General features: G+C 55.1%; 2 protein-coding genes across 4 annotated transcripts in view; one reads left to right on the top strand and one right to left on the bottom strand.

Annotated features, from left to right (window-relative positions):
- The first annotated feature begins 946 nt into the window (after window positions 1-946).
- GPX3 (glutathione peroxidase 3) lies at window positions 947-10,776 on the top strand. The gene is made up of 5 exons (XM_073355315.1): window positions 947-1,137; window positions 7,316-7,469; window positions 8,164-8,281; window positions 9,237-9,336; window positions 9,461-10,776. The coding sequence occupies exons 1-5, from the start codon at window positions 1,051-1,053 to the stop codon at window positions 9,695-9,697; spliced, it is 696 nt and encodes a 231-aa protein (XP_073211416.1). The 5' UTR covers window positions 947-1,050; the 3' UTR covers window positions 9,698-10,776.
- A 1,696-nt stretch (window positions 10,777-12,472) lies between these two features.
- The window catches only part of TNIP1 (TNFAIP3 interacting protein 1), a 49,127-nt gene continuing 35,198 nt past the window's right edge, over window positions 12,473-26,401 (bottom strand). For 2 of the 3 annotated variants that reach the window (XM_073355313.1, XM_073355312.1), the window contains exons 9-18: window positions 25,124-25,213; window positions 23,421-23,486; window positions 22,835-22,966; window positions 21,813-21,941; window positions 20,487-20,615; window positions 19,831-19,956; window positions 18,254-18,334; window positions 17,534-17,731; window positions 16,604-16,694; window positions 12,473-16,077 (exon numbers count right to left, since the gene is read on the bottom strand). In XM_073355313.1, coding sequence (XP_073211414.1) covers window positions 16,034-16,077; window positions 16,604-16,694; window positions 17,534-17,731; window positions 18,254-18,334; window positions 19,831-19,956; window positions 20,487-20,615; window positions 21,813-21,941; window positions 22,835-22,966; window positions 23,421-23,486; window positions 25,124-25,213 — 1,086 coding nt within the window. In that variant the 3' untranslated portion in view covers window positions 12,473-16,033. The remainder of the gene's footprint in view (window positions 16,078-16,603; window positions 16,695-17,533; window positions 17,732-18,253; window positions 18,335-19,830; window positions 19,957-20,486; window positions 20,616-21,812; window positions 21,942-22,834; window positions 22,967-23,420; window positions 23,487-25,123; window positions 25,214-26,401) is intronic. The other variant, XM_073355314.1, reaches the window with a different exon arrangement.

The raw sequence follows: 26,401 nt of genomic DNA, 5'->3' as shown, positions 1-26,401 counted from the left end.
CAGCATCAAGTGGCCCTAACACAGGGAATTGAGACCAAAAGATTGCCAGCTCCAGCAGGGATTTCCCCTGGGCTCCCCCAGGCAACAGGAATTGGAATGCCTTGGTCCTCCCATTCAGTTATACATAAGACTGGCCAGACTGGGTCAGACCAAAGGTCCATCTAGCTCAGTATCCTGTCTTCTGACAGTGGCCAGTGCCAGCTGTTCTCTAATCCTTCCCAGGATTATTCGCCTTTATATTATACCCCACCGCCTACCCTTGGGAGCTCCCAACGACTGCTTTAACCACTGACACTACCATGTGAACATACCCATCTTCCTTGTCCCCCACCCCATTCCCGCTCTGCTGGTTTATCCGCCTGCTGCACCTGGTGGCGTGTGAGTAGCAGGGATTGTCGTTGGAATGCTGGGTTGTCTCTGCTCATGCCCATTTGGTGTGTGAGATACAACTGATCAGTGGCTGTACTTGGGCACGTCCAACGGGATCACCAGGGTGAGACTCGAGGGCTGGGCCATGATAACAGCTATGAATTTCTCCACTGTTTTGATCCTAATCTCCAGGAGCTCAGGCCCGTAGCGTGTTACATAACACCCAGGTCCGTGGTTAATCTCCCTTCCCCTCCACCCCATGCTCTTTGGTTTCACGTTCCCCTCTGTTTTGGAAAGTGGCTGTAATCTGCACTCAGATCCCAGCCAGACTTTCGCACGGGGGCCCTAGCTTTATAAGCCGAACCAAAGCCCTGCACCCAGACCGCTCCAGCCCTGGGGGGGGGGGGGGGGACGCCTGACCTGAGTCCTGATTCTCCAGTTGCTGAAGCAATCAGTCCCCTTTCTCCCACCCCCAGACAGCTCTGGAGCTCACCAGAGCCCACATGGTTAATCCTCTGGTAGCAGCCCTGCCATCCCCGCCTCCCTGCGATTGGCTAGGAGGACTCAGGCTCAGCCTTCTAGTTCTCCCTGCTGCTGCGGGTGGGGAAGAGGACAGGCCCAGCCAGACCCAGGCACCCAGCTGCTGTGCTCTGTGGGGCAAGAAGCGGGTGCTTGCCCCCCATGGCGGGCAGACTCAGGGGCTCTTGGATTTTCCCCTTGTTCTTGGCTGGGTTAATTCAGCCTAACCAGGGAGAGGAGAAACAGAAGGTAAGAGGAAATCCCACCGGAGAACGGTGTGCGTGCAGGGTCGGTGCTCTGGCATGATGCTGTTGGGTCCCAGGGGGCACGCGGGGGTCGGGAGGGCATCTTTCATCTCTGTCTGGGGGGGGTCTCTCCCCATTACTCATCAGGAGAGATGGACGCAAACTGGATCTGGGTTTCAATGCCCCAAAGTTCTGGTGTGTTGGGATCTGGGCTGGGGGGCAGAGGTCTTGGGGTGAACAGCTCCCCCCAGAAAGGGCCTGTTTGCAAATGTGGAGCAGAATTCCCATTTCTAATGGGTGTTTGCCTCATGGGGCTTGGTCTGGGCCAATTCCTGTTCTCAGCAGGCAAACATGGGGAATGCACTGATTTGCTGGAGGGAGAAAGGGGTAATTTCTCATTCCCCTCTCTCAGATGATTCCCTCTTTCCCTTCCGCCTAACTGGGGTTCACTCATTTAAATACATGGCGTTAGTGCAGGGACACAGACTTTTCTTCTCCCTGCTCCCCACCTACCACTGTGGCAGCTCACCCCATTTCAGGGTGAAGTTTCCTTTTGGTGTGTGCAGAGTCCTGGGGTCCCTGGGAATGATTATTCCATGGAGCCTGGCTGCTTGAGGATCGTAGAGGAAGACATCTAATCAGTGTCATTGTCTCAGTTGCTTAAGTGAGCAGGGATCCTTGCTTGGAAACATGGTTCAAGTTACACTGGGAACAAGTCTGGCAGCTCTCAGCTTGATCTCTAAGAGGCCACGTCATGAAGCCAGCACACAGGTCAACATGACTGGCAAGCTCTGCGCAGGCCAGCCCCAGGACTGGACTAGCGGGGAGCGGAGGGTGGTACGGCCAGAGTGAGGGGCATCAGAAGAGCAGTGGGAGGTGCCCAGGGAGGCAGGAGGGTCCGGTGGTTAGGGCGCAAGCCTAGGACTTAAGTTGCATTGGCAGAGCTCAGTGGGGAAGGCTAGCTGGGTGTTTGTCTCTCGCAGGGCTATCAGCTCCCAAAACAGGGCTTACGTGAGAGTTGAGTGCTGCATAATTCCTGGCTGCTCCTCTGCATCACCCATCCATTGCCTGGGAAATGACTGTGATGCCACAAGCCCGGATGGTGGCGTCTTGGACTGAATCAGAGGAGCTGGGTGGAAAGGGGGAAAGCTACCAACGTTTGGCTCCCACTGTTAACCCTGTTTTGTCTGTCCGCCTGTGTGTGGAGGCTGCCTTGCCCTCCTGCTGGCAGAGGATGGGAGGGAGATGGCAGGGGGAGATAATTCTAGACGCCCCAGGGTGTAGGGCGGAAGGGCTGCAGGGTGATGAAGTGTGAGATAGGTGCACTGACACATCAGTGTTGGACATGGGGGAAATGCATGCCAGTCTGCATGAGATAATTAGATACAATTATTGCAGCAGTCCTTAGTCTCCCCTACACCTTCTGTAGGTAGCACGTCAAACCCCGGTCAGGAATCATGGCCCCCACCAAAAGACATATAATGAAATGGTGGTCCTCCCACCAAGAGAACTCACATTCTGAAACGATGGTGAGAGGCAACAGATAGATCTGACAGACAGGGGCTGCAACTGTGAGATGGTTGTGAGGAGCACAGCAAACAGCAGTCACATTACGGTTATATAAAACGCGTTCACCGACGTTAAGCTGGCACGTATCAGTGCTCTGAGTGCATCTTGCCTTCTGAGAACACGAAAGTGAACCAAAATGCCAACTGAGCAAACAACTTAAGAACTCAGGGAGTTCAGAGTTGAGGTTATATGTACAAAAGCCCCAAACATTGGAAGGTTTTAGAGCCATGACTATTTCTTCACTTCTTTGATGCAGAGGGGAAGTAAAGGCAGCTCTAAAAAATAATAAAATATATAACAAATGGAGAAAAGGGGAAGTAGATAGTAATGAATATAAATCAAAAGCTAGGAATTGTAGAAAATCAATAAGGGAAGCAAAGAGGCACAAGGAGAAATTTATGGCCAGCAGAGTCAGGGACAGTAAGGAGTTTTTAAAGTATGTTAGGAACAAAAAGAATCCTGATAATGGTATTGGTCCATTACTAGATGGAAATGGTACAATTATTAATAATTACTCAGAAAAGGCAAAAGTGTTCAATAAATATTTCTGTTCTGTGTTTGGGGATTAAACAAATATTGTAGTCATATTTTATAACACTCTTTCTATTCCACTAGTATCTCAGGAGGATGTTAAATAGCAGCTACTAGCGTTAGACATTTTTAAGTCAGCACGTCCAGATATCTTTCACCCAAGAGTTTTAAAAGAGCTGGCTGAAAAGCTTGCTGGACTGTTAAAGCTGATTTTTAATAAGACTTGGAACACTGGGAAAGTTCCAGAATATTGGAAGAAAAGGGTAAACGGGATCATCTGGGTAATTATAGGCCTTTCAGTCTGACATAGATCCCAAACAAGATAATGGAGCAGCTGATAAGCCTTGGATTAATAAGCATTAAAAGAGGATAATTTAATTAATGCAACTCAGCATGGGTTTACGGAGAACAGACCCTATCAGACAAACTTGATTTTTTAAAATTTGATTACAGTTTTGCTTGATAAAGATAATAGTGTTGACGCAATATACTTAGACTTCTGTAAGCCATTTGCCTCGGTACCACATAACATTTTGATTAAAAACACCAGAAAGATATAAAATTAACACGGCATACATTAAATGGATTAAAAGCTGGCTAACAGGTCTCAAAATGTAACAAAGAATCCTAATCAAACGGGTGTGTTTCTGGTGGTGTCCCACAGGGTCTAGTTCTTGGCCCTGAGCTATTTAACATTTTTATCAAGGTGTGGAAGAAAACATAAAATCATCACTGATAAAAGTTTGCAAAAAGAAAAGGAGTACTTGTGGCACCTTAGAGACTAACCCATTTATTTGAGCATAAGCTTTCGTGAGCTACAGCCGATGAAGTAAGCTGTAGCTCACGAAAGCTTATGCTCAAATAAATGGGTTAGTCTCTAAGGTGCCACAAGTACTCCTTTTCTTTTTGAGAATATAGACTAACACGGCTGTTACTCTGAAACCTGATAAAAGTTTGCAGATAACAGAAAAATTGGGGGGGTGGTAAATAATGAAGAGGACAAGTCACTAATTCAGAGTGATCTGGATCACTTGATGAACAGGGCACAAGCATTTTAATATGGCTAAATGTAAACGTATCCATCTAGGAACAAAGAACGTAAGCTACACTTACAGGATGGGGGACTCTATCCTGGGAAACAGGGACTCTGAAAAAGATTTGGGGGTCTTGGTGGATAATCCACTGAATGTGAGCTTTGGGCAAAAGGGCTAATGCGATCCTCGGATGCATAAAAAGGGGAATCTTGAGTAGTAGAGAGGTGGGTTTACCTCTGTATGTGGCATTAGTGTGACTGCTGCTGGAATCCTGTGTCCAGTTCCGGTGTCGACAATTCAAGAAGGATGGTGACAAATTGGAGAGGGTTCAGAGAAGAGCCACGAGAATGACTAAAAGATCAGAAAACCTGCCTAATGGTGGTAAACTCAAAGAGCTCAATCTATTTTGCTTAACAAAGAGAAGGTGAAGGGGTGACTTGATTTACAGTCTAGAAGCATCTACAAATATTGAATAATGGGCTCTTCAATCTAACGGAGAAAGGTGTATCACTACCCAGCAGAGGGAAGTTGAAGCTAGACAAATTCAGACTGCAAATAAGATGCACATTTTAAACAGTGAGAGTAATTAACCATTGGAGAAGGTCAGATTAGATGATCACAATGGTCCCTTCTGGCCTTGGAATCTATGAATCTGTGCTCTTTGTCGGCTTGGCCGTTGGCATGGGTAGTTACCCTATGTTGCTGTGATTGTATAAACTAGACATACATTTGCAAGACCCAACTTACTGGAAAAACTTGTGGTCTTGGAGCATAATCATTAGGCTTAAGAATTAACACCTCATTGAGGTGAATGGGCGTTCATGCCTCCCAGAGCTGCTGTTTCAGACACAGGGAATCCATTCTGCATTGGTTACACTCAGGTCACTGTGGGAAGGTTTCCTTCACAGCCTGAAGGGCTAGGCACTTCATGCTTACATAAGAAGAATTGGAACCCATCTTATAGGCCAGCTCCGGTCCATGGGCTGTGTGCTTGGCATTTCAATCCTGGAGTCTGCAGGAGCAGGTTTCCCTTCCTGAGACCCTCTGGGGAGCTGTAGGGACTGGGGCAGGCAATCTCTCTTGCCAGGGCCCTTCCCCTTCCAGGTGAGCCGCTAGACTTGCTTTTGTTTCTCATCTTGATGAGAAAGGTCTCTTCCCCTCTCTGTGTCTCTCTAAATCTCTCCTGGTGAATAGGGATCCTGGGCCACCTTGGGGCACAGTTTGGCTCCCTGCTCTCTGAGCCAGCAGCTCCACCTGACACACATGGCTGAGTGGGATCCTAGTAACAGTCTGTTTCTAGGTGACAGATACTCAGCCAGGAGCCAGGCAGTGAGGAGTAGCAAGCCAGTGTGAATCCCTCGGACAGCAATCCTTCTACTGAGCAATCTCCCTTGGCCCTTCTTACACGTACAGGAGGGGGCAGCCAGCACCACCTCCTTTCTAAGGCCCTTCCTCTCCCATCCCTGCAGAAGAAGCAGAGGGGCCAGCGTGAGCGGGTCAGCTCCTCTTCCTGCACAGGAGCGAGCAGCAATAGAAAGAGGCGCAGGGTTGACACTGTTGACATACTGTGGCTATTTTTGGTCCTTTCCCCTCCCCACCTGTGGTTCTGTGGCTGCTGCTTGGGTAGAATAAACACGCTAGCAGCTGCAGCCCTGGAAAGTCAGAGGCGCTGGGTGGGAGGCCGGTGCATGTCAAACCCGATTTCTGAGACTCCAGGGGGATGAGCACACCGTGCGAGAGCCTGGCATTGGCTGCTGGCTCTATTTGGTCTGGGAAGAGTCTCTGCGTGAGAAACCCTGACCAGGCGATCCACGGAGCCCAGCCACGGCTGTCAGAGACAAATCCTATCAGGGGGCTGGAACAATTTATATAGTGGGGGTGCTGAGAGCCATTGACTCAAACTAACCCTGCATATGATGGAAACCACTTCAAGCCAGGGGGTTCAATAACACCCCTAGTTCCAGCACCTATGAATCCTACCCCTTAACGCGATCTGCAGCAGACCCACAGTGGTAGAGGCACGCCCATGGATCGGTTAGGGTTCACCTCTTTAGAACACAAAGGAGAATATAAACTAGGGGTTAACTCCCAAGAGTGCCCCCTGCTTGACTGTTAATGCGTGCCTCGATAAGCCAGGCCTGTTTGCAGGGAGCAGGGGTGTAACGAAAGCGGAGGGCAGCGTTCAAACAGAGGGAACCACGGAGAAGATTTTCCTCTCACCAGTAGAACATATCGGCTAACCCAGCTTTCCATGTGACAACCACCATCTTGGCCAACACTCCAGGGAGTGCCATGGGGCTGCACCAGCTCTGGGGAGGAGCGCACGGTGTGGCCCGGAACATACACTTCCCGGTGGGTCACCAGAGCTTTGCTCTCTCTGGGAATGCACCAAATGGCATGGAATCGCAAAGCCCTTTTCTGGGGCAGGGGATGGTGTCCCACTGGGCCCCTTCCCCTCCCTAAACTGGATGTTGCCCCTCTGCAGATTCCTCGGAAGAGAGGGGTGGAGGCTGGCTGGAGGGGGCAGGAGCTAAGGGAGCATGTGAATGAAGAGAAGAAGTGGAGAAAGGAGGCTGAGGACAGGAGCAGAGGAATGAAATAACGATTGTGAGGCCAGCGAGGAGGTGGAGGAGATCAAGGGAAGGGCGGCAGTGAAGGCAGGATGCAGGGGTTGAGGAGGAGGTGAGAAGGACTGGGAGGAAAGAAAGAGGAAGGATTGAAGTAGATCATCCCTGGATCCAAACCTCCTGGTGATTGGTGGTGGGGGCTGGGTTCAGATTCCAAAAGCGGATCAGAACCTCACGGCTGTCTCCTCCCTCGCCTGAGCCGAACCAAACGTGGCCACACTGGAGGATCCCAGCAGCGTGCCTTGGCCCCTGCTGGTCAGAGCGGGTGAAGGGGAAGCCAGGAGAGGAACTGGGAGATGTGGAGCTCCTTGGGGAAACAGTAAAACCTAAAGAAGCTAGTTAATCGCTGGTCGTCAGACCTTGTTCCTTGCCTCTCTCCAGCCCTGCCCCTTCCCACGTGCCCTACCTGGCTGTTTTCCAGGTGGACTGTTACAACTCGGTGGAGGGAACAATCTACAAGTATGGGGCCCTCACCTTAGACGGAGAGGAGTACATCCCCTTTGGGAAGTACAAAGGGAAGATGATCCTCTTTGTGAACGTGGCTACCTACTGAGGACTCACCATGCAGTACCTGGGTAAGATCCCCTGCCCAGAGGAACGGGGAGAGGATTGTGCTGGAGTCTGGGATAGCCACCTCTGTGCACCTCAGGACACTGGGTGTGGGGGGGGTACCCTGGCACAGGCCAAAGAGAAAAGGAAGGTTGTGAAATGAAAGAGGACGTGGCAATGAGGGGGCAGGGGGGAGGGCGGGGAATCCTCACTGGTGCAGGGGTCAGGTCGGGGTGTTCGGGGGCAGATGGAGGGGAGGAGCCATGGCCAGGGCATGCCTGGGCTCCAGAGATTCCCCTTTGCCACAACGCTTTAACGGAGACAGGGAGAGAGAGAGATGACAGCATGAGCAGGGATTCAAGCACAGACAGGGCCCAAGTCCCAGGAGACCCATGCTGCTGTTAGGAGGACTGAGGGGAGGCTGACGCGCGGGCGTGGAGCTCGCTACTGCTGACGGAGAATGCCAGGACTTCTGCCCCTGAGGCCTGACCGATGCAGAGTGATCCTGGCCTCCGAGTCCTGGGAGAAGCACAGAACTGGAGCCCTCTTCTGCCTCCCCCGTGCTTCGGATTCCCAGCCAGGTGTGTTGCTGTCACAAACGGGTGCCGTCTCCAACGCCAGCCGGCTGCTTGGCGACACCGCCTGTGGCCAGACACCGGGGGAGCAGCTCCCATCTATTGCTGTGGTAACCTGTCTCTGGTTGGGTTTTCCTGTGTGCAGAATTGAATGCACTACAGAATGAGCTGGCGTCGCATGGACTCATCATCCTGGGCTTCCCCAGCAACCAATTTGGCAAACAAGAACCTGGCGAGAACTCCGAAATCCTCCCCGCGCTGAAGTGAGTAGATGGCTGAGTGACGCAGGGGCCTGAGATCCCTTGCGGGGGCAGGGGCAGGGTGGCTGCCCTGGCTTCCACCTGGGCTGGAAGAGGGGGGGAAACAGGCAGTGCATAGTCAAGCGGATACACTGGAGATCAGTAACAACAATGGGACTGACTCCCTATTGCGTGTCTGAACCCCCGCAAAGCCCCAGGGTAATTACAGCCAGCCGCCCCGCACAGTATCTGACAGGGGTGCAGGTGTGTAGATCAGCATTGAGCCAAGCCCAGTGCAGTTAGCGTGGGGCAGGAATGCAAAAGGACCATTCCTGCTTGACCCCAGCCACTAAGCAGGTGGTTTTGGGTCCCGTCCTTTAGATGCAGTTGCTGCAATCTGATAACTTGTGGCACCTTACAGATTAACCAATTTATCTGAGCATAAGCTTTCGTGAGCTGTAGCTCACTTCATCCGATGAAGCTCACGAAAGCTTATGCTCAAATAAATTGGTTAGTCTCTAAGGTGCCACAAGTACTCCTTTTCTTTTTGCGAATACAGACTAACACGGCTGTTACTCTGAAATCTGATAACTGCGTGCTGACCCTGCAGGCTGCATCCCCCATGGCCCAGGCTCCTCCCTGCTGCTTGTGATGTCGGGGAAATGCGGTTGAGGCCCCATCACACTAGCAATTGAAGCAGCATCAGTGTGACAGTACACAGGAGTGATTTAAAAATGGTTCCAGCCCACACAGCCTGCGTGGGCGCGTAGACCAGTAACCATTTAGAAAACCGTTTACAAGCCTGGCTGTTGACCAGGTTGCTGCTGTGTCTAGAACGTGGGTTAAGCCTGGCTTCTGCCGGCCGGGCAGCATGTATGGGCAGGAGCAGCAGTTTCATCACTGTCTCCATGCTAGGTGAAGATGGGCTCCAGAGGCTCCTTTGAACCAGAACCTGACTCTTCTCTCCCTTTGATTTCAGATACGTCCGGCCTGGGGGCGGCTTTGTCCCGAATTTCCAGCTTTTTCAAAAAGGGGATGTGAACGGGGAAGAGGAGCAGAAGTTCTACACCTTCCTGAAGGTGCGTGCCTGCAAACACCCTGCCCTGAGCCCAATCCTCAAGGTTTGGGGAGCACTAGATGGGGACAGATTAGCTTTTCCCAGCACACAGTGTCATTGATGCTTGTCCTTTGCTCTCCTTGCAGAACTCCTGCCCTCCCGTGGTGGAAAGCTTCGGTGACCCCAAAAGGCTCTTCTGGGAGCCCCTGAAGATCCACGACATCAAGTGGAACTTTGAGAAGTTCTTGGTTGGCCCGACTGGGCGGCCCGTGATGAGGTGGGGTCCCAGGACAAACTTGGCCATGGTGAAGAATGACATCATAGATTATATGAAGCGGCAGGTCTTTGGTCAGAGGAGGCAGCCCCTGATCAGAGAAGACTAATGTAGAGATGTCAGCGGTTGGGTGGGGTGGGACTCAAAGCTTTATCCACAGCCAAAAATTTCCATGCAATGCATCCAAAGAGCTGAATCCCTTGATACAAAATCCCTTCTGCTATGACACCAATATGGGTAGAATCTCCCAGGAAAGGTACCAGTCTCTACAGCCTAGTTTGCATGCATACTTGTGCTACTCTGTAGAGACAGGCCCTGACTGTCACTCCCTATAGACAGACCAGTCCTGCAACACATTTGGGGGAAACACAGTTGCCTAAAATGACACTTGATTTATGACAGTCACCTCTCTCCAGGTGGCATCACCTCCCCACGCTGCACCTGCCTGCCATCCTTAACCTGCCCTTCTCCACTGCCACCCATTCTGTTCTGGAGAGATTCATTATTAGCCTAGCTTCCCACTTCCTAGAGAAATACGGACAGGGGAAATCTCAGTGGAGGGGAAAGACCCTTCGCAAGTACAGAGACCAGCCCTCCCCGCTGCTCCCTCAGGAATAGACTCATGCTGAAAGCCACCCATCACTATTTATTTAGCAGTCCAGCCCTCCTCCCTTAGAACTGATCTCGCTGTATATTTGCCGTTGCTATCCCCGTAAATTGGGCTGCTCCTGCTCTTGTCCCGGACCTGGCAGGAGAGCCCTCGGTGATGGAGGGACTTGGATGCTTGGATAATGTGCATTGTCCCACCCCTCCCCACAAAGCCTCCCACACCTGGAATGTGCCCCTTGGAATCTCTCCTGCAGCCCTCAGCTCCCTACAGGGCGAGTTCTCTCTAGCTGCTGTGGCTTAGTGTGTAATCTTGGGCGTGCGTGAGAGCAGGGCATGGGCTCTGGGTGCTAGGAGAATGCATCACCATGAAGGTTAGGTCTGAAAGCCCCCAAAGGGTGGACCTGTCCCAAGCCTGCATGGGTGTAGAGTGGCCCTTCCAGTGCATTCAAGCTGCTCTGCAGTTTCCTGTGCAGGGATGTGCTCTCCTCTCTCCCCCAGGAACCCAGCTTCTCCTCCCACGCCCCCGCAGCCTGTGTAGAGCTGTAGAAATGCAAAATAAACACCTGTGCAAACGTTCAAGGGGGCGCTTGGTTTTTAAGGAGTTTTGGGGGGTTTCCTTTCAACCAGGAGGGAAGGGCATGAACCAGCGAGTCCATCTGGCACTTGATCCTGCTAGGCCCCAGCTCTTGGTTCCCAGTCATTGCCTTCTCCCCTGGGCTCCTGTCATCCCAGGCATGAGACACTACACAGATGAGCCCATGGACAAGGGCCCTTGAGACACTGCAAGTGCCAGGGGACCCAGCGCCCTGGGGTCCTCACACTACTTGTGACAGCAACAGGGGATCCGCTGGCTTGGGTAGAGAGCTCTGTGGTACTAATGCCCCCAGCCTCCCAGGGAGCGAGGGTGTCTCTGTCTCTCAGTACCTGATGTCCAACCTGCCTCTTCCTGTTTATCACAAACCCTCCCACCACACAGCATCAAAGGACTCCCCTTCCTCAGCCATGGGGCTGAACCCACCCATGCCCCACACCAGCTGGCAGAGCAGATTGGGGCAGGCCCCAGACTGGGTCCAGAGCCGCCCCAGTCAGATGGCTCTGACCTCACATTTGGGCAGAAGCGCACAGCCCTTTCCCTGCCATAGGTGCTTCTGTGGCCCCCCATCATGGAGTACCGCAGTCTTCAATAGACTTGCCCTCAGTACAGGTGCTCTAATCCCCATTTCACAGATGGGGCACTGAGGCACAGAGAGACTAAGTGACTTGCTCAAGGTCCCATAAGAAGTCTGCGGCAGAGTCCCAGACTCACCCCAACCACTGGCCTCTCCTTCTCGTGGGCTGGTGCAGGGAGAGCTCCCTTCCGCTCCTGTTTCAATCTAAGCCACTCGCTGGACAGGTGATCACAAGAAGCACTGAGGCTGCGGACGTGCTTGGGGGTCCCTACTGGCAGCCCTAGGCGGAGTGGGGCTGTGTCCACCCTGGGACAGATACTGGCTGAGGGGGCTGGGGTGACATTGTGCCTTGCTCTTCCATCTCCACCTGTACAGCTAGTAGCAGGCCTGGCCCAGGGCAACATGGATAGCTCTTCTCCCAAAAAAGGAACCCCCCCACCCTCCAGCCACTATCCCATTATCTGCTCATGCAAAAGCACCCCCCCACACACACACACTCCCCATCTGAATTCCCTATGCACAGTGGGGAGATGGGCACCCCAATCAGCTCCCTGCAGTAGCAGATGATATGCATGTAGGGCACAAGGGAGTTGTTTCTGGCCAGGGAAGCTTGGCAATTGCTAGTTAAGAAGCACAGTGATCAAGAATTTTCTGTAGTATCTGGCTGGTGAATCTTGCCCATATGCTCAGGGTTTAGCTGATCGCCATATTTGGAGTCGGGAAGGAATTTTCCTCCAGGGCAGGTTGGAAGAGGCCCTGGAGGTTTTTCGCCTTCCTCTGTAGCATGGGGCATGGGTCACTTGCTGGAGGATTCTCTGCTCCTTGAAGTCTTTAAACCACGATTTGAGGACTTCAATAGCACAGACATAGGTGAGAGGTTTTTCGCAGGAGTGGTGGGTGAAATTCTGTGGCCTGCGTTGTGCAGGAGGTCAGACTAGATGATCATAATGGTCCCTTCTGACCTAAATATCTATGAATCTAAGAGCAAAACTCTGCTGGCAATTCAGTTTAGGATGCCAGCCTAACACACCGTTTTTGCTCCAAGACAGGAACCCTTTGCTAGGCATCACCACTGTCTGAGAACAAAAGGAGACAAAGCAAACCCACAGTGGACAATGGCTGGGGTGGAAAATCTCCAGATAGTTTATTACGGAGTATTGCAAAGGAATAGTTATTGTTACAATTCATCATACTTTTTCTGCACAGAAACAAACCAACCAACCTGTGTCATAGATCTGTACACGCGTCTCTGGGGTATATGTTTGCCCCTGGGGGAATATTGTTGTTTTCCAGGATATTGGCTATACAGGGTGCATTTCAAAACCTAGGCTGAGTGGCTGGATTTGTATCAGTTTAAAAGGTTAGCATGTCTGGGCAAAATGGATGGTGAAACATCCCAAATATATGGAAATGGTCTTCTCCATGTGGGAAACCCATGGGGCTTGGGGTGAGAAAAACTAGCCCCCTCACCCCTTTTCAGCTGCAATAATAGCATGGTTCACCATGTGTCGTAAACACAGTGCTAGCAGCTAGAAAAGAAGCCCAGAGCTAGAGCTTTAAGGTTGGCTTTTCGCATACAAGAAACCAGCCAAGATTTACATGGACCCAGGCCTAGATACAGAGCTGTACGGAACAGGATTTAACTCATGTGAACAGGGAACTGAAGGGATAGGGAGCAACCAGAACGAAGGAACAAGAGGCTGCGTTGTTTAGGAGCCACACTGAAAAAAAACAGACACGGGGTGGTAGGTGCAGAACTGGACAGTCACAGGAAGCCAGCAGGACCTGAGGGGACCCACAGAGCTAAGTGACTGAAGTCAGGGTAGATCAAATCATGGAGCGTTTCACACACACGCATGTTAGTTACAGTCTTCACTCACTGTAAACTATAGAGCCGTATTCACAGGAATAGTACAGCCAGCCTCTAGAGCTGGGGTTTTGTTATTCTCCCTCTGGTCTTGGCCAGGCAGGACAAATTTTGAGCCAGAAGAGTAGGTCTATTAATTCAGAGGCAGAAGCAGACTCAAATCTCTACATATGGACTAGCCCCGAGAAGCGGACAAGGAACCGCTTCTATTAGCCTGGGTTACACTGGTAGCCTTGTCTTCAAAAACCCATGGCCAAATCCTGCTTGCTTTGTGCGTGTGAACAGTGCCTGCAAAGCCCATGGGGCCGCTGACATGAACCAGACAAACAGAGGCCAGCTCACTAAATACAGCGCTGTTAGATTGACAGTATGAAACCCTCAAGTCACATGCCCGTGATGGCCAGGTACAGGTTCTTGGGGACACAGGTGCCATGTTATCACAGACAACAGTCCAGTTAATGGCTGGTGGGCGAATGCACCCCATGGATTGCAATATGTGCAGTGCAGAGTCAGCGAACAGACAGAGCTATCAGCTGGCCTCCCGTACTGCAAGCTCCCCTGGGGTTTAAGTTCACACCCTCTGGTCGACGTAGCAGATTTAAATAGAGATCATGGGGAGGGTGTGTACACACAGACAGGTGTTATATTAAAATATCTACCAGTATGGACAAGCACATTTCTGCACAAACAATACAAAACCCAAACTACTTAGAATAGGAGTCTGGCCTTCACCCCTGCTTTGGACTGATGAAGCGTGAGTGATTTCGGGAGCTGGGGGTGCTCCATCATACTGCTCATTTCCTGAATTTACCTGCCTGTGTCCTAGGATTGTCCAGGGTTACGATGACTCACAGCACCTCCCTCTGATGGGGTTAGTCCCTTTCCAGGGATGGTCAGCATCTGGAGGGGACCAGAGTCCATTCACATCCCAGAAAGTAAACCCAAGCAGGTGGAGTAGGGGAGGAAAGGGTGAGGGGCAATAAGCTGGGTGTTTTCTCTGTAGGGCAGATGGGGGTGAAAAGTTCCTCTTCTCCCCTTCCCTTCAGGTTATTGTTCAACAGTACAGAGAACGGCAGAGATCTGCCCCACTGTTCCCCAGAACTAGCCCATGCAGCTAACAGGGAATTGGAGGAACTGAGGGAAGTGACGTCCACAAGAAAGGAGAGGCAAGAGCCCCCCAAAGTACACATTACCATTTGCATGTCAACATTAACATACAGCACATTAATTACAGACCACAGTACACTGCACACACAACAGACACATTAGCCTCTTCAGGGAGACCAAGGGGAACTCCCCAGCACCCGGGGGATCAGAACCCTGGCCATTCCTTTCCTGTCCTCAGACCTTGTTTCGTTGTTATTTTTTTCTTTGGAAGACCTATCACCCCTTCAAAGCCACTGCTGGTACTAAACTGCAAGTACTCAAAGCCTCTGGTTCAGCATACCTCAGCACTTTGCCTGCAATCAGGGCTTGCAACAGCTACCCCAGGGAGTCTGCGGAGCAGGGCAAGCCCAGGGGCATGTTGCAGTGGGATAAAACAGGACGGAGAAGAACAGGTCTGCCTGGGCCCACAAACGAACTCATGTCTATTGTTTGCTACTTCCATCAGGTTTTCTTCCTCTCCCTCGGGTCCCCAGTTCAGCAAGGTAGTTAAGCACACGTTTGCCTTTGAGCAGGTGAGAGGTCCCACGGACTTCAAAGTGCGTCTGATGTTAGACAGGTGTTTAAAGTACCTTGCTGAATCAGGCCCTAAAATATTAGCTCATTACTGAAAGGCGGCTCATCAGCTCTGCTTTGGGGATGTGGGAGAAGAGGGGCAAAGTTCACAGCCTGCTCCCTGGGAGCAATAAAGGCAGGGTTATTGCACACCATAGGCCTGTGGCTCCCTGATAACTCAGAGACTGGACTGTGAGGTCAATCTAATAAGAGAATGAGGGTTGCCACATCTTATCTAGACAGCGAGTGTGTATGTGTATGTATGTACAGAGGCCTGGGCAGTATCTACATGGTGCAAGTTCTACATTCCAGAGTTTCAATGGAGAGTCGAGACACATTTACATTTGGCCCCTGGACTCGGGACACTTTAAAAGCCATTCAAGCCAGAGTGCTCACTTTAGTCCTAGAGAGTGTTCACAGGTAAATGATATGAACCAATGGATTCAGTTTAGCTTCAGCTTGGCTTCTTTTTAACTATGAAAAGAACACACACAATTAAACCCTTTCCCCCACCCATCTATCCAGGGTACCAGATGTCTGTTCAGCAGCCCTCCCTGTACAGAGCTCTGCTTGTCATGGGATTGCATAGGGGCGGTTCTCCCACCTACACTATTCGACGGGAAAAGTCTCTAGGGTCAGCCAGCAAACATGTTACAATACAAAACCAGGCTGCAGGAAAATCCTCCACTGAAGACTGTTGAAACGTAGGGAATGGGAGGCTGCTGCAGAACGCAAGCTCCCCTCTTAGCTGAAGAAGAAGAAGGAAGGCTGGGAATCAAATTAAAATCAAAGCGACGTGACTAGGAACAAGATAACCACGCATGGCCATTTGCACAACCCCTGTAGGCAGGGCTCCCAGTCGGGATTCCAGGGAAGCCCCCGCGCTACTTGCTCCTCAGCAGCTCCTAAGGGCACGGGGCGTTCGCTCTTCAGCGGCTCCCGAGGGAGGCATTCCAGCCCGTCAAGGCTCTGCTGTTATATACAGAGTGTGTGAACAGGGATAACTAGCAGGAGGCAGGTTCTATATACACACAGGCGTGCACACTCCCCGCCCCACTCTTCTTCTGACATTAGCCCACAGCTAAACCGGCCTTTGGTTTTTTGGTAACCCAAGCCCTGCAGGTTCTGAAAGACAGAAAGCACACCCACATCGCGTAAGTATTGCTCCGGTCTCCTTGCATACTCGCTATTTAGAGCCATTTTTAAACAGAGCACAACAGCATCCCGTGTTATTCCCACATGCTGGGCCAGAGGGCAGTTGGGGGCCATCTCAGGCTTTTAGTGAACTTTACTGTCAACTTGGAGACAGGTGTTTCCACGCTCCTGAGCTGAGCGCTGGCAGAGGTGAGGATCAGTGAGGATAAGGGAGTAGCGTGCAAGCTTCCCCACACCCCACTCTCCCAAAGCACCTCGGTCTGTTCCACTATAGCCCCCGGATCCTCCTCGTGCAGCGGGTCTCTGACATGGACAAACCAATGCCAAGCTGGTGACAGACAGGATTTGAAGGTGCAAGCCCACTGCCTCAATGCACTGCAGTATTCAGTGCCCTTCTGAGCCGCAACATGAACGGCAGCTGTCCGGGGTTCTCACGCAGCGCCAGTCTCAGCAGAAGGAAAGTAACCCCTGGCGTGTGAGAGCAGCGTTTCCTTACCAGCTTCCTTGGACAGAGGTTTCATTCCCTCCACTGCTTGGGAGTTCTGGGTCCTTGACACAGCACAAGGTGGGCGCCAGGTGTATTCTGGCTGAAAGGAAGAGTGAGGAATGGGCAGCGTAAGAGAGGGCATGAAACAGGAGGTCTCAGATTCTGTGCAGAACAACTTGGCAGGAGGAAGAAGGAGACGTAGGAAGGATAGTCCAGCGGTTAGGGCCCTGGCCCAACACTTGGGAGACCCAGGTTCAATTCCCTGCTCCACTAGGCTTCCTGGGTGACCTTGGGCAAGTCACGCAGTCTCTTGGTGCCTCAGTTTCCCTCTGTACAATGGGGTAACAGACTCTCCCTATCTCCCAGGGATAAATGCATTAAAGAATGTGAGGATCCCAGATATTCTAGTGCTGGGGGCCAGATAAGCACCTAGACAGACAGATGAGGGAGAGGTAAGACATATCAGCACTGACATTTTAGTTCATCAGTGGTCCGAGTCCACCAGATGGATCATGGAATCATGAGCCACAAACTCCTGAGGGCTACCCCTGGCTCTGCCACTAAGTCACATACCAAGCGTGGACCACCAGCAGCGTGTGCAAATTGCCCGGATCAGACTTTTTTGCCTGCAGTCCCTGACTTGTGCACGCAGTCATGCTGACTGCACACGCATTGTGTGTGCACAGCTGCACTCCCTCCAGGATAAGGAATGAGGCCCATAGCGAGTGGGTGGGCAGCGGCCTACACTTAGCTGGCAGGGGGTTGGGTGGAAGGAGGTGGCCATGCTGCTACCTGGGAATTGTGTGACAGGAACCGCCTTGCCTGGAACACATCCAGATGCTGCAGGAGAGGCTGGGAGGTGCGTGCAAGGAGCAGAGATGGTTACAGGACGGCTCCCCACCCTGGCCCATCCTTATGCCTTCCCGAGAGGGTACTCACAGGAGGGAAGTGGTGGAAGTTTTGCACTGGTGGATGGTCGCCCGGCATTGCTGACGGTGGGTACCGGATTTGATGCCAGTCTTCATAGCCATGGTAGACGTGGTGGGGCACTGGAGGGCTATACTGGAACTGGTACATGGGGCAGCCAGGGCCAAGAGGCCCCGGGACCGGCTCTGGGTGCAACCTCTCTCCAGAAACCTGGAAGAGGCAGACAGGCAGATTCAGGAGCAAAGCCAAGACATCCCAGCTTATACAGACCCCCTTCTGCCCATCTGTGCAAGTCAAACGTGCCCATCGTTGTAGCATCTGTGCACCACGAGCCCTGATCCTTGGCTCTGGCCGAGATGCACTTGGCACAAGATCCTAGGCCGAGGCAAAGGTGCCTGTAAGATCCCTTCATGTCCTCTGATCCCAGCACCAGCCAAGGGCAGGTTCAGTCCCCAGCATCACCTAGAGCAACCTCAGTGGTGCTATGGCTAGACGCCCCCCCACACCAGCCACGCCCCGACACACCCTCTGAGCTGGGGGCACCAGTAACTCCGGCACACGTTCTGATTTCTTAGCCTCCCTAGCAGCTGTTCGGGTTTTTACAGCCAGGACCCCGAACCCCCAGGGTAGCCCTGGCCTATGCTGCTCCCCTTCCCACGGGGGCCCACGTTGCTCTGGCCAACAACCCGTCCCCAAGAGGGAAGAGCTGCTTCCGCCCACCACCCTCCATACCTGCTTGTGCTGCTTTAGCAGCTTCTTCAGTTTCTCCTTCTCCTCCTTCTCTCTCTGACAGTCGTCCTTGAAGAGCCGCAGCTGGAGGAGAGGTGGGGTCAGAACCGAGAGGGGACTTGCCGCAGTGTCGCACAGCGCCGGCCCCCACCCATGGACGCTGGCAGGCGCCGGAGAGAACTCCTGCCCACCGAGGGCAGGGCAGGGCAGGGCAGCCCAGCCCAGCAGACCGGGTGGCAGCAACTGACAGCCCCGCTGGGGCCCCGAGCCAGAGCACCGAACGCACCCACTGCCCCCACCCTCGCTGGGCAGATGCCAGTCTGTCCTTAGCATGATCCCAGGGGGGCTTTAAAATAAATCCGCAGCCTGGGTCACGGGCGCCGGCAGCGGGTGGCTGCTCGTTTCCTGCGGGGGGTTATGGCCCAAAAGGCAGGGGAATTTTGGCAGCTCCCATTCAAATGCGGGGGGTGTCCCTCAGGCCAAGCACCTAAAGCCACCTCATCAGCACTGACCGAAGCCCTGCCTGGCACCCCCGATGCCAACAGGCTCCTGTGGGTCTCCCACCACCTGCTGCCCCGAGAGCTGCTGACCGGCTGGGCTGCGTGCTGGGGCAAGAGGGAAAGTGGGGGACAGCCCCAAATCTCCCCGAGGGGGCAGCTTCTGCAGCTCTTCAAACAGAGAGCAGCTCAAGCAGCTGCTGCCCGGGGCTGCGATGGAGGAGACGGCTCGGGAGGAGAAGAGATCTTTAAAATCTCACTGACAACAGGCCCAAACCACCCTGCATCGCCCATCCTGCTCCGCACGAGCTCCCCAAGGCTGGGGGGAGCTGGCTGTAGGCCACAGCAGAGGCAAGAAAACAACTTAATCTCAATAACCTTTTAGTGACCAACCCTCAGGGCTGGTGGGAAGCCACGGCTCACAGGAAGCCTTCGTCGCGTACCTCCCCCCCACACACCGCGAAGCAAGGGGGCTCAGCTGAGTCGGGGGGAGTGCAGACCTGAACGCTGCTAGCTGACACAAGCTTTCCTGCGCTGGGGACACAGGTATATCATCGTCATAGGTGGGGCTGCACATGGGATCGCAGGGCCCTGCACACTATGAATGTACATGTCTGCTGTGTTTGTCTCTGCTCCCCAGCCCCTGCTGACCCCAAAGCACTATGGAAACTGCCGGCTTCTCCCACACGAGTTCCCCTTCCCCAGCTGGCATGGCCTTCACCTCCATCCCATCTGCGTGGAGCGGTAAACAAACTGCCCACACCACACACTGAAGGGCTAGATCCCCCGAGGGCCAGGAGGCAAAGACCCAGCTCGCTGGCCGATCGGCACAAACAGGGGTCAGGGAAGGATCATGCTGAGAGATCCGGCTCCATCTGCCAGTGGGTTTCACTTGTACCCAGTCAACTCTACCAGCATTGGCTGTCTCAATGCATCCATACACATAGCAGATGCCATCATGTGGCAGAGCTGAAGGCTCGGGGCGGACTTGTCTCCCCTGCCCCCAAAACACCTTTTGACATGAGCTTCAGAGCACAGAGCATTCTGAGCATGACTCCCCCACTCCTCACCCAGCTGCCCTACCTGGTTGTTGGAGACTGTTAACTGCTTCTTAAGTTTCTCCAGCTGCTGCTTCAACTCTTCCTTCTCCTCATTCATTCTCTCCCTGTCGCGCCGCTCCCGCTGAAAGTCCTCTTCGAAGATCTTCACCTGGCAGACAGAAGAGGCAGAGAGGGTCACTGGGCCCTGTCAGACACCTCCCGCGGGGGCCAGGGCGTGGCAGGGGAGGCACCCTCCCTTGGAGCGCACGTTGAAATTCTTCATGCCAAGCTAACCAAAGAATTCACACCGAGCCTTAGAGATACGAGACACCACCCCCAACAGTGCAAGCCCATGTCAGACCTGGCACCCCGCTGTGTGTCCTTCAGTGACACTCCCTGTCATAGGCACTTCCAGCCGAGGCCTGGATGGGGCCACGATCAGATACCACCAATGCCGTTCCTTACAGCCTCTTCCCAGCTACACAAGAGTAAAGCTAGAGGAACGTCAACGGAGTTGCTCCCCAGCTGACCATGTTGGTGAGAATCCAAGCAGAATCTGTCCCTTTAAGCAGAGAGGAGGCTGGGGCTACCTGCTCAGAGACCCGAGACCCTTCCCAGGGTCTGCGTTAAGGCTCTCTCTGCAGCCTTAGCTAGCCCAGAGAGCTAGAGTGAGAGAAAAGAGCCACAGTTCCTCCTTACCTGCTGCTTCAGGAGCTCGTTCTGGGTCAGCAGCTCGTGTGGTCTCATGCTTCCGCCTGGCTCCGTGGCGTTACTGAGTGCAGAAGGGGTGGGAGCAGGGGCCTGGACATTCAGGGCCTCCTCCAGGGCCTGAGGGGGGACAGAGGGCACCATTAGAGTCCATAGAGCAGTGGGGCACATGCCCAGCTGGAAGAGGGCTGAGAAGGCACCCCGGGAGCAACAGATATCCAGAGTTAGTGCAGACAAACCAAGTGACCATGGTGAAGAGCACAGCCACCACCCAGGCCCTTTCTCCTCTCCTGCTCCGACTGCTGATTAAAAGAAACAAAATCCCGTGTTGTCACTGGCCCTCCCTTCCCCCCCATCACCACTTAGACAAGCCAGGGGTGAAACTAAGGACCGAACAGAGCCCCGGTCACTATCCAACAGCGAGACGTGCCTGCCGCTGCCGTGGGATGTCTGGGCAAAGCCTCCGGCTCGTCCTGCTCAGGGCATGGCTGTGTCCCTCCAGGATTTAAACATGGGAGCGGCGAGGGGCAGGTCAGCCAGAACAGACAGAGAGGGCTCAAACCCAGAGACAGGCAGGATGGGTTTGAGGAGGGGCAGGCTGGTATCCAGACCACCACCAGAGGCAGGCTTGATGCACAAGGGGTATCTGCCAGCCAAGTGCCACAAAGGGCTAATTCCCCTGTAATGCCCCATCCCCAAAAGAGAGACAGGCCCTCCCCGCAGCTGCGCTTGCAACGTACAGCCTGTACACTGTCAGTACAGGCTCGATCTAGGACCCTGGCGACCTGCAGCTACCAACCGATGAGCTGAAGTGCCCCCAGCTGCCCACACACTGTCTGATGGAGCCCTGAGCGGAGGTCCTCCCATAATCCCCTGGCGGGGTGCGTGCATGCACCCCTGAGCGAGGCAGATTCCATCAGAGACTCTTCCCAGGGAGGGAGAAACGTTTCTTCTGTCAGCTCAGCCAATTCCTAGAACATTAGCACTCCTCCCTCTCGGGGACCGCAGGTCTCCCCGGGCCGCTGCTCTCTGGCACTGCAGTGGCCAGGAGGTATTTCTGCGAAAGATCTTGGCTAGGAAGGCAGGACAGGGAGCAGCTGCTCTGGGTTTACTGCCCAGCTGGGAGGAGGGGGAGGAAACGGGGCAGCCGCTGCCTTGCTCTGAGGCACAGTGCATTGGATACGAGGTGCAGCCAGTGCCCGGGGAGCCAGGGGATCTGCACTTTGCCATAGGTACAGGCACACCTGTCTGAACAGGCCCTTGGAAACCAAAGGCTTATCTGGGGCGACCAGGGATGGGCGCTGCCAGGCTGCCCACCTTGTTTAGCCTCTGGATCTCCTTCTCCTGGTACTCCCTTTGCTTGGTGACCGGTGCCAGCTGCTCCTGCAGGAACCTGATTCTCTGCTTCAGATCCCTCACCTCCCCAGCCAGCCTCTCCTTTTCTGCCTGAAAGAGCAAGAGGCAGGGAGGTCAGAGGAAGGAGCAGAAGTACGTTACCCACCGCCCTTCCGCCCAGGCCTGTCGTTCCCTCCCTGGGCGTGACGGGCGGGAGAAGCCACGTGGCAGAGCGGGGCGTGAGACAGGAAGACTCATCTCTCGGTTCAAGTGCCGGGGAACACAGAGAACAGCACCTCTGCTCCCATCGGGAAGGTGCCTTCTTGCACGTCCGTGGCTCAGCAGAAGGGAGTCTAGTCAGACCTCTCTGCCCTCCCCGCTAGTAGAGCTGGCCCCTCTGGAGGGCTCAGCAGATTTCGGAGCCTCTTTCCCCCCACCCCCAGCAGACGTTTCCCTAAGTCTGACCCTCTTTCCCACCACCACACACCAGTCGGGCTTGTCAGCCTGAAAGCAGCGAGATGGGCCTGCTCCTGCTTATCAGGCCCCGTGGAGGCCCTCAGCTCTGGTGCTGCAGGGTGAGTGGCAGCCCGGTTCTTGGGGCCTGACAGGACGCAGCCTCCTTCCAACCGTTCGCTCCCATCCGGGGGAGTTTGACTACGCTGGGAGGCAGAGTGCCCCCAGAGACCCTGCATGGGGCCCGCCCGCGGCTCCAAGGCGTGGCATGCAGAAGGGTCGCTGCGTCCTCACAGAGCCTGGAGGCGAGCTACACGCCCCATCTCTCCCCACTGCCCCGGCCCAGAGTTTGGTCAGTCATTCTGCTACCACAGGGACTCTGACTCAGCCGAAGAAGCCTGGCTCAGGAGATACCTCAGGAGCCAGAGGGAGACGATGTGCTGGGAAGAGCCAGGGTTACTGTGGCAAGAGGAAGCCAACGCACAAGTGCCTGGTTTTTGCCCAGCTCCTGGGTGCGGGGAGGATACAGCACTCCCCCCGGCAGGACTCACCTCCTCCACCTCAATCTTGGATTTCGCCAGGAGAAGCTTGCGATCAAAATCCCTCTGCTTCGGCTCCCGCTCTGCCTCCAGCTCACTCAGCGCCCTCTGGGAGTCCGCCAGCTTCTGGCGGAGATCCGTGATCTGCCGGGGGACAGGGCGGCCGCGTGACCGACTGGAACGCAGCGCTGCCCGCAGCTGGTTGTGCACAGCAGAGGTGCAACCCCCACCCCTATTTGCCCACCCACCCCCGCCGCATTTTAACGTAAAACTTCCCAGAGCCTCTTCTGCTGCCTCTCCCCACCCGTGTCATGCATGAAACAGGAGGTTCCAAGGGAAAGAGATGGGCTCCGATACCAGGGTGAAGATGAGAACGGCATAGATGCCTCGGCTGGCATGGACAGAGGGGGAACGAACGGCTGTATGGGTGGGGAGAGAGGCTGGGGAAAGACGGGTGCACTCAAGGGGCTGGGGATACCCGAGTAGCCCCCATGCTGCTCCCTGCAAACAGAGGGCACACGTTCGCCTCTGAGACATGTGCAAACACAGCATCTGCCACAAGCAAACTGCGTGGCACGGGCTGGCACCCAGGAGGTACCTTCTGCTCGTACTGCTGCTTCATGGACCTGAAGTGCTGATCCCACTGCTTGTTCACCTCCAGCAGCTAGGGGGAGAAAGACACAGAGTTAACTGGGACACAGACTCCCCTTGCCCCCCCGCCGAGTGGGGCGAACGGGCGTTTGCAGCCTACCAGTCTCCTACCCACAAAAATATTCTTTTCTCTCTCAGGAGCTCTGTGTGAGCAGCGTGCCCAAGCAGAACCCAGTTCTTCTCCCGCTAGCCAGGCTCATGCTCTTCGAAGTTGAGCTGAACCATCGTTTGTAAAACCTTCATGCTTCGGTGACTTTTAGTGAGCGACTAGCAGCTCCAGCAGGAGAGACAGTAGGAATGTCACAGACAAGCACGGGGCAGGCCAGCTCTGCCAGGGCACCTCAGTCCGATCCACAGCCCCCTGCTCCCCCAGCGCTCCCCCCGCCAGGCTCTGCCAGGGCACCTCAGTCCGATCCACAGCCCCCCGCTCCCCCCGCCAGCTCTGCCAGGGCACCTCAGTCCGATCCACAGCCCCCTGCTCCCCCAGCCAGCTCTGCCAGGGCACCTCAGTCCGATCCACAGCCCCCTGCTCCCCCAGCCAGCTCTGCCAGGGCACCTCAGTCCGATCCACAGCCCCCAGCGCTCCCCCTGCCAGCTCTGCCAGGGCGCCTCAGTCCGATCCACAGCCCCCCGCTCCCCCAGCGCTCCCCCTGCCAGCTCTGCCAGGGCGCCTCAGTCCGATCCACAGCCCCCCGCTCCCCCAGCGCTCCCCCCGCCAGCTCTGCCAGGGCGCCTCAGTCCGATCCACAGCCCCCAGCGCTCCCCCTGCCAGCTCTGCCAGGGCACCTCAGTCCGATCCACAGCCCCCCGCTCCCCCAGCGCTCCCCCCGCCAGCTCTGCCAGGGCGCCTCAGTCCGATCCACAGCCCCCAGCGCTCCCCCTGCCAGCTCTGCCAGGGCACCTCAGTCTGATCCACAGCCCCCCGCTCCCCCAGCACTCCCCCCTCCCCCGCCAACTCTGCCAGGGCACCTCAGTCTGATCCACAGCCCCCCACTCCCCCAGCACTCCCCCCCCGCCCAGCTCTGCCAGGGCGCCTCAGTCCGATCCACAGCCCCCCGCTCCCCCCGCCAGCTCTGCCAGGGCGCCTCAGTCCGATCCACAGCCCCCCGCTCCCCCAGCGCTCCCCCCGCCAGCTCTGCCAGGGCACCTCAGTCTGATCCACAGCCCCCCGCTCCCCCAGCGCTCCCCCCGCCAGCTCTGCCAGGGCGCCTCAGTCTGATCCACAGCCCCCCGCTCCCCCAGCACTCCCCCCTCCCCCGCCAACTCTGCCAGGGCACCTCAGTCTGATCCACAGCCCCCCACTCCCCCAGCACTCCCCCCCCGCCCAGCTCTGCCAGGGCGCCTCAGTCCGATCCACAGCCCCCCGCTCCCCCAGCGCTCCCCCTGCCCAGCTCTGCCAGGGCGCCTCAGTCTGATCCACAGCCCCCTGCTACTCTCCCAGTCCTGGGCCTGTCCTGAGCAGACACGTCACTGTAAGACCCCCATCATGCCAAGAGTGGGACTGCTTTGTAATGCGCGTACATTAGCACTAGGCCACCCAACTCATTCTCCGTGTGAGCCAGGCCTGGCCCGCCTTTGGGGGAAACGGCCAACGTGCTAAGCCAACAGCTCCTGTGTGCGCCGTGGTGCTCCGCAGCGGGCCCAGCTCACCTCATTACGCTGATGCTCGAGGATTTTCACCTTCTTCTCACTTGTCCCTGTCACGCCCTTGCCCGATGCTTTCTCTGCCAGTGCCCCACTCTGGAAGACAGCGCAAATAGAGAACCTCAGGACCTTCCTGGCAGCTGGGCCAGACACATCCCAGAGCCAGGGAAGTGGGAGAAAAGTCCTGCGTCCAACGGCTGCCTGCCCCACCTCCCTCAGCTGTCCCCTGCCATCCCAGCGCACCTGAGAAACACAGCTCATGCTGTCTTGCACGGCGATGGCCGTCAGCCCCGCATGGCTGGGAGCAGAACCCACCCCCGTGGTTCACCGACACCAGCCTTGCGCTGGTTGTCTCTCTGCAGGTAACCAACTTGAACTTGCAGCCCAGGCAGAGTCCAGTGGCCTGTCCCCATAATCCCTTGATTCTGGCCACCACTAGCCACCCCCCAACAGCCACCCGAGCAAGCGCAGGGTAGGGCAGGGGAGAGGAATTTAGATGTCTTTAGTGTCAGGAATTGCTTTTTGGACCCCAGGAGGCGTGGGTCCCGCACAGCGCCACCTGGTGTCTGCCTCAGTCCTGTCCCCACCCCCTTCTCGGGGGAAAGGGACATCTCCCCCTCTTTGAGGAAGCGGATGTGGTGGGAGCAGCCAGCCCTGCACCTACAAAGGCGGGGGACGCCTTCTAGTTCAAGGGAGATCAGCCTTCGGCTTTGGCCCCTGCTGCTTTACTGCCTCCCTTGGCACAGGAATCCGCCGCGCGCTCCTGTTGCTGGTTTGACAGAGCAATCACCCGCCCTCCCAGTCACACAGGGTTTTCAAGTCAACGGTTAGTGAGTGCACCCGCATTCACTTGGCTTCACGACCTCCTGCTGCGGAAGTAGCATCCTCCCCAGTGTGGAGAGGGGGTCTGCACCCCAGCTCCGTGGCCAAGCCCTGGTCGCCATTTCTGTGCTTTGGCCCAAGACCATTCCTCCCCTTACAATGACTTGCTCCTTTCCAGCCCAACTCTCGGCAATGGGGGAGGGGAGCAGCCGTGCTCTGCCGCTTTGCACTTCCCCGCCGCAGCAAGGTTTGCTGGTAGCCAACACTGACCCAGTGGCAGTCAGCAAGGCTGCAGGGAGCATGGCAGAATCACACCTAGCTCTGCCGTAGCTTTATGTCCCTCCCTCCAAAATAAGCCTCTTAAAGAAACAAATACTTGCACATGTTCCAAGCTTAGGGCCTGTTTTCCCACCCTGGAGCCCTCCTTCTACAGAGGGTGACTGCTGGAGTCAGGGGCACCAC

Source organism: Lepidochelys kempii, chromosome 8 (assembly GCF_965140265.1).
Source record: "Lepidochelys kempii isolate rLepKem1 chromosome 8, rLepKem1.hap2, whole genome shotgun sequence".
NCBI lineage: Eukaryota > Metazoa > Chordata > Testudines > Cheloniidae > Lepidochelys > Lepidochelys kempii.
The sequence above is the reverse complement of the archived record's forward strand: the minus strand, read 5'-3'. Positions and strand labels throughout refer to the sequence as shown.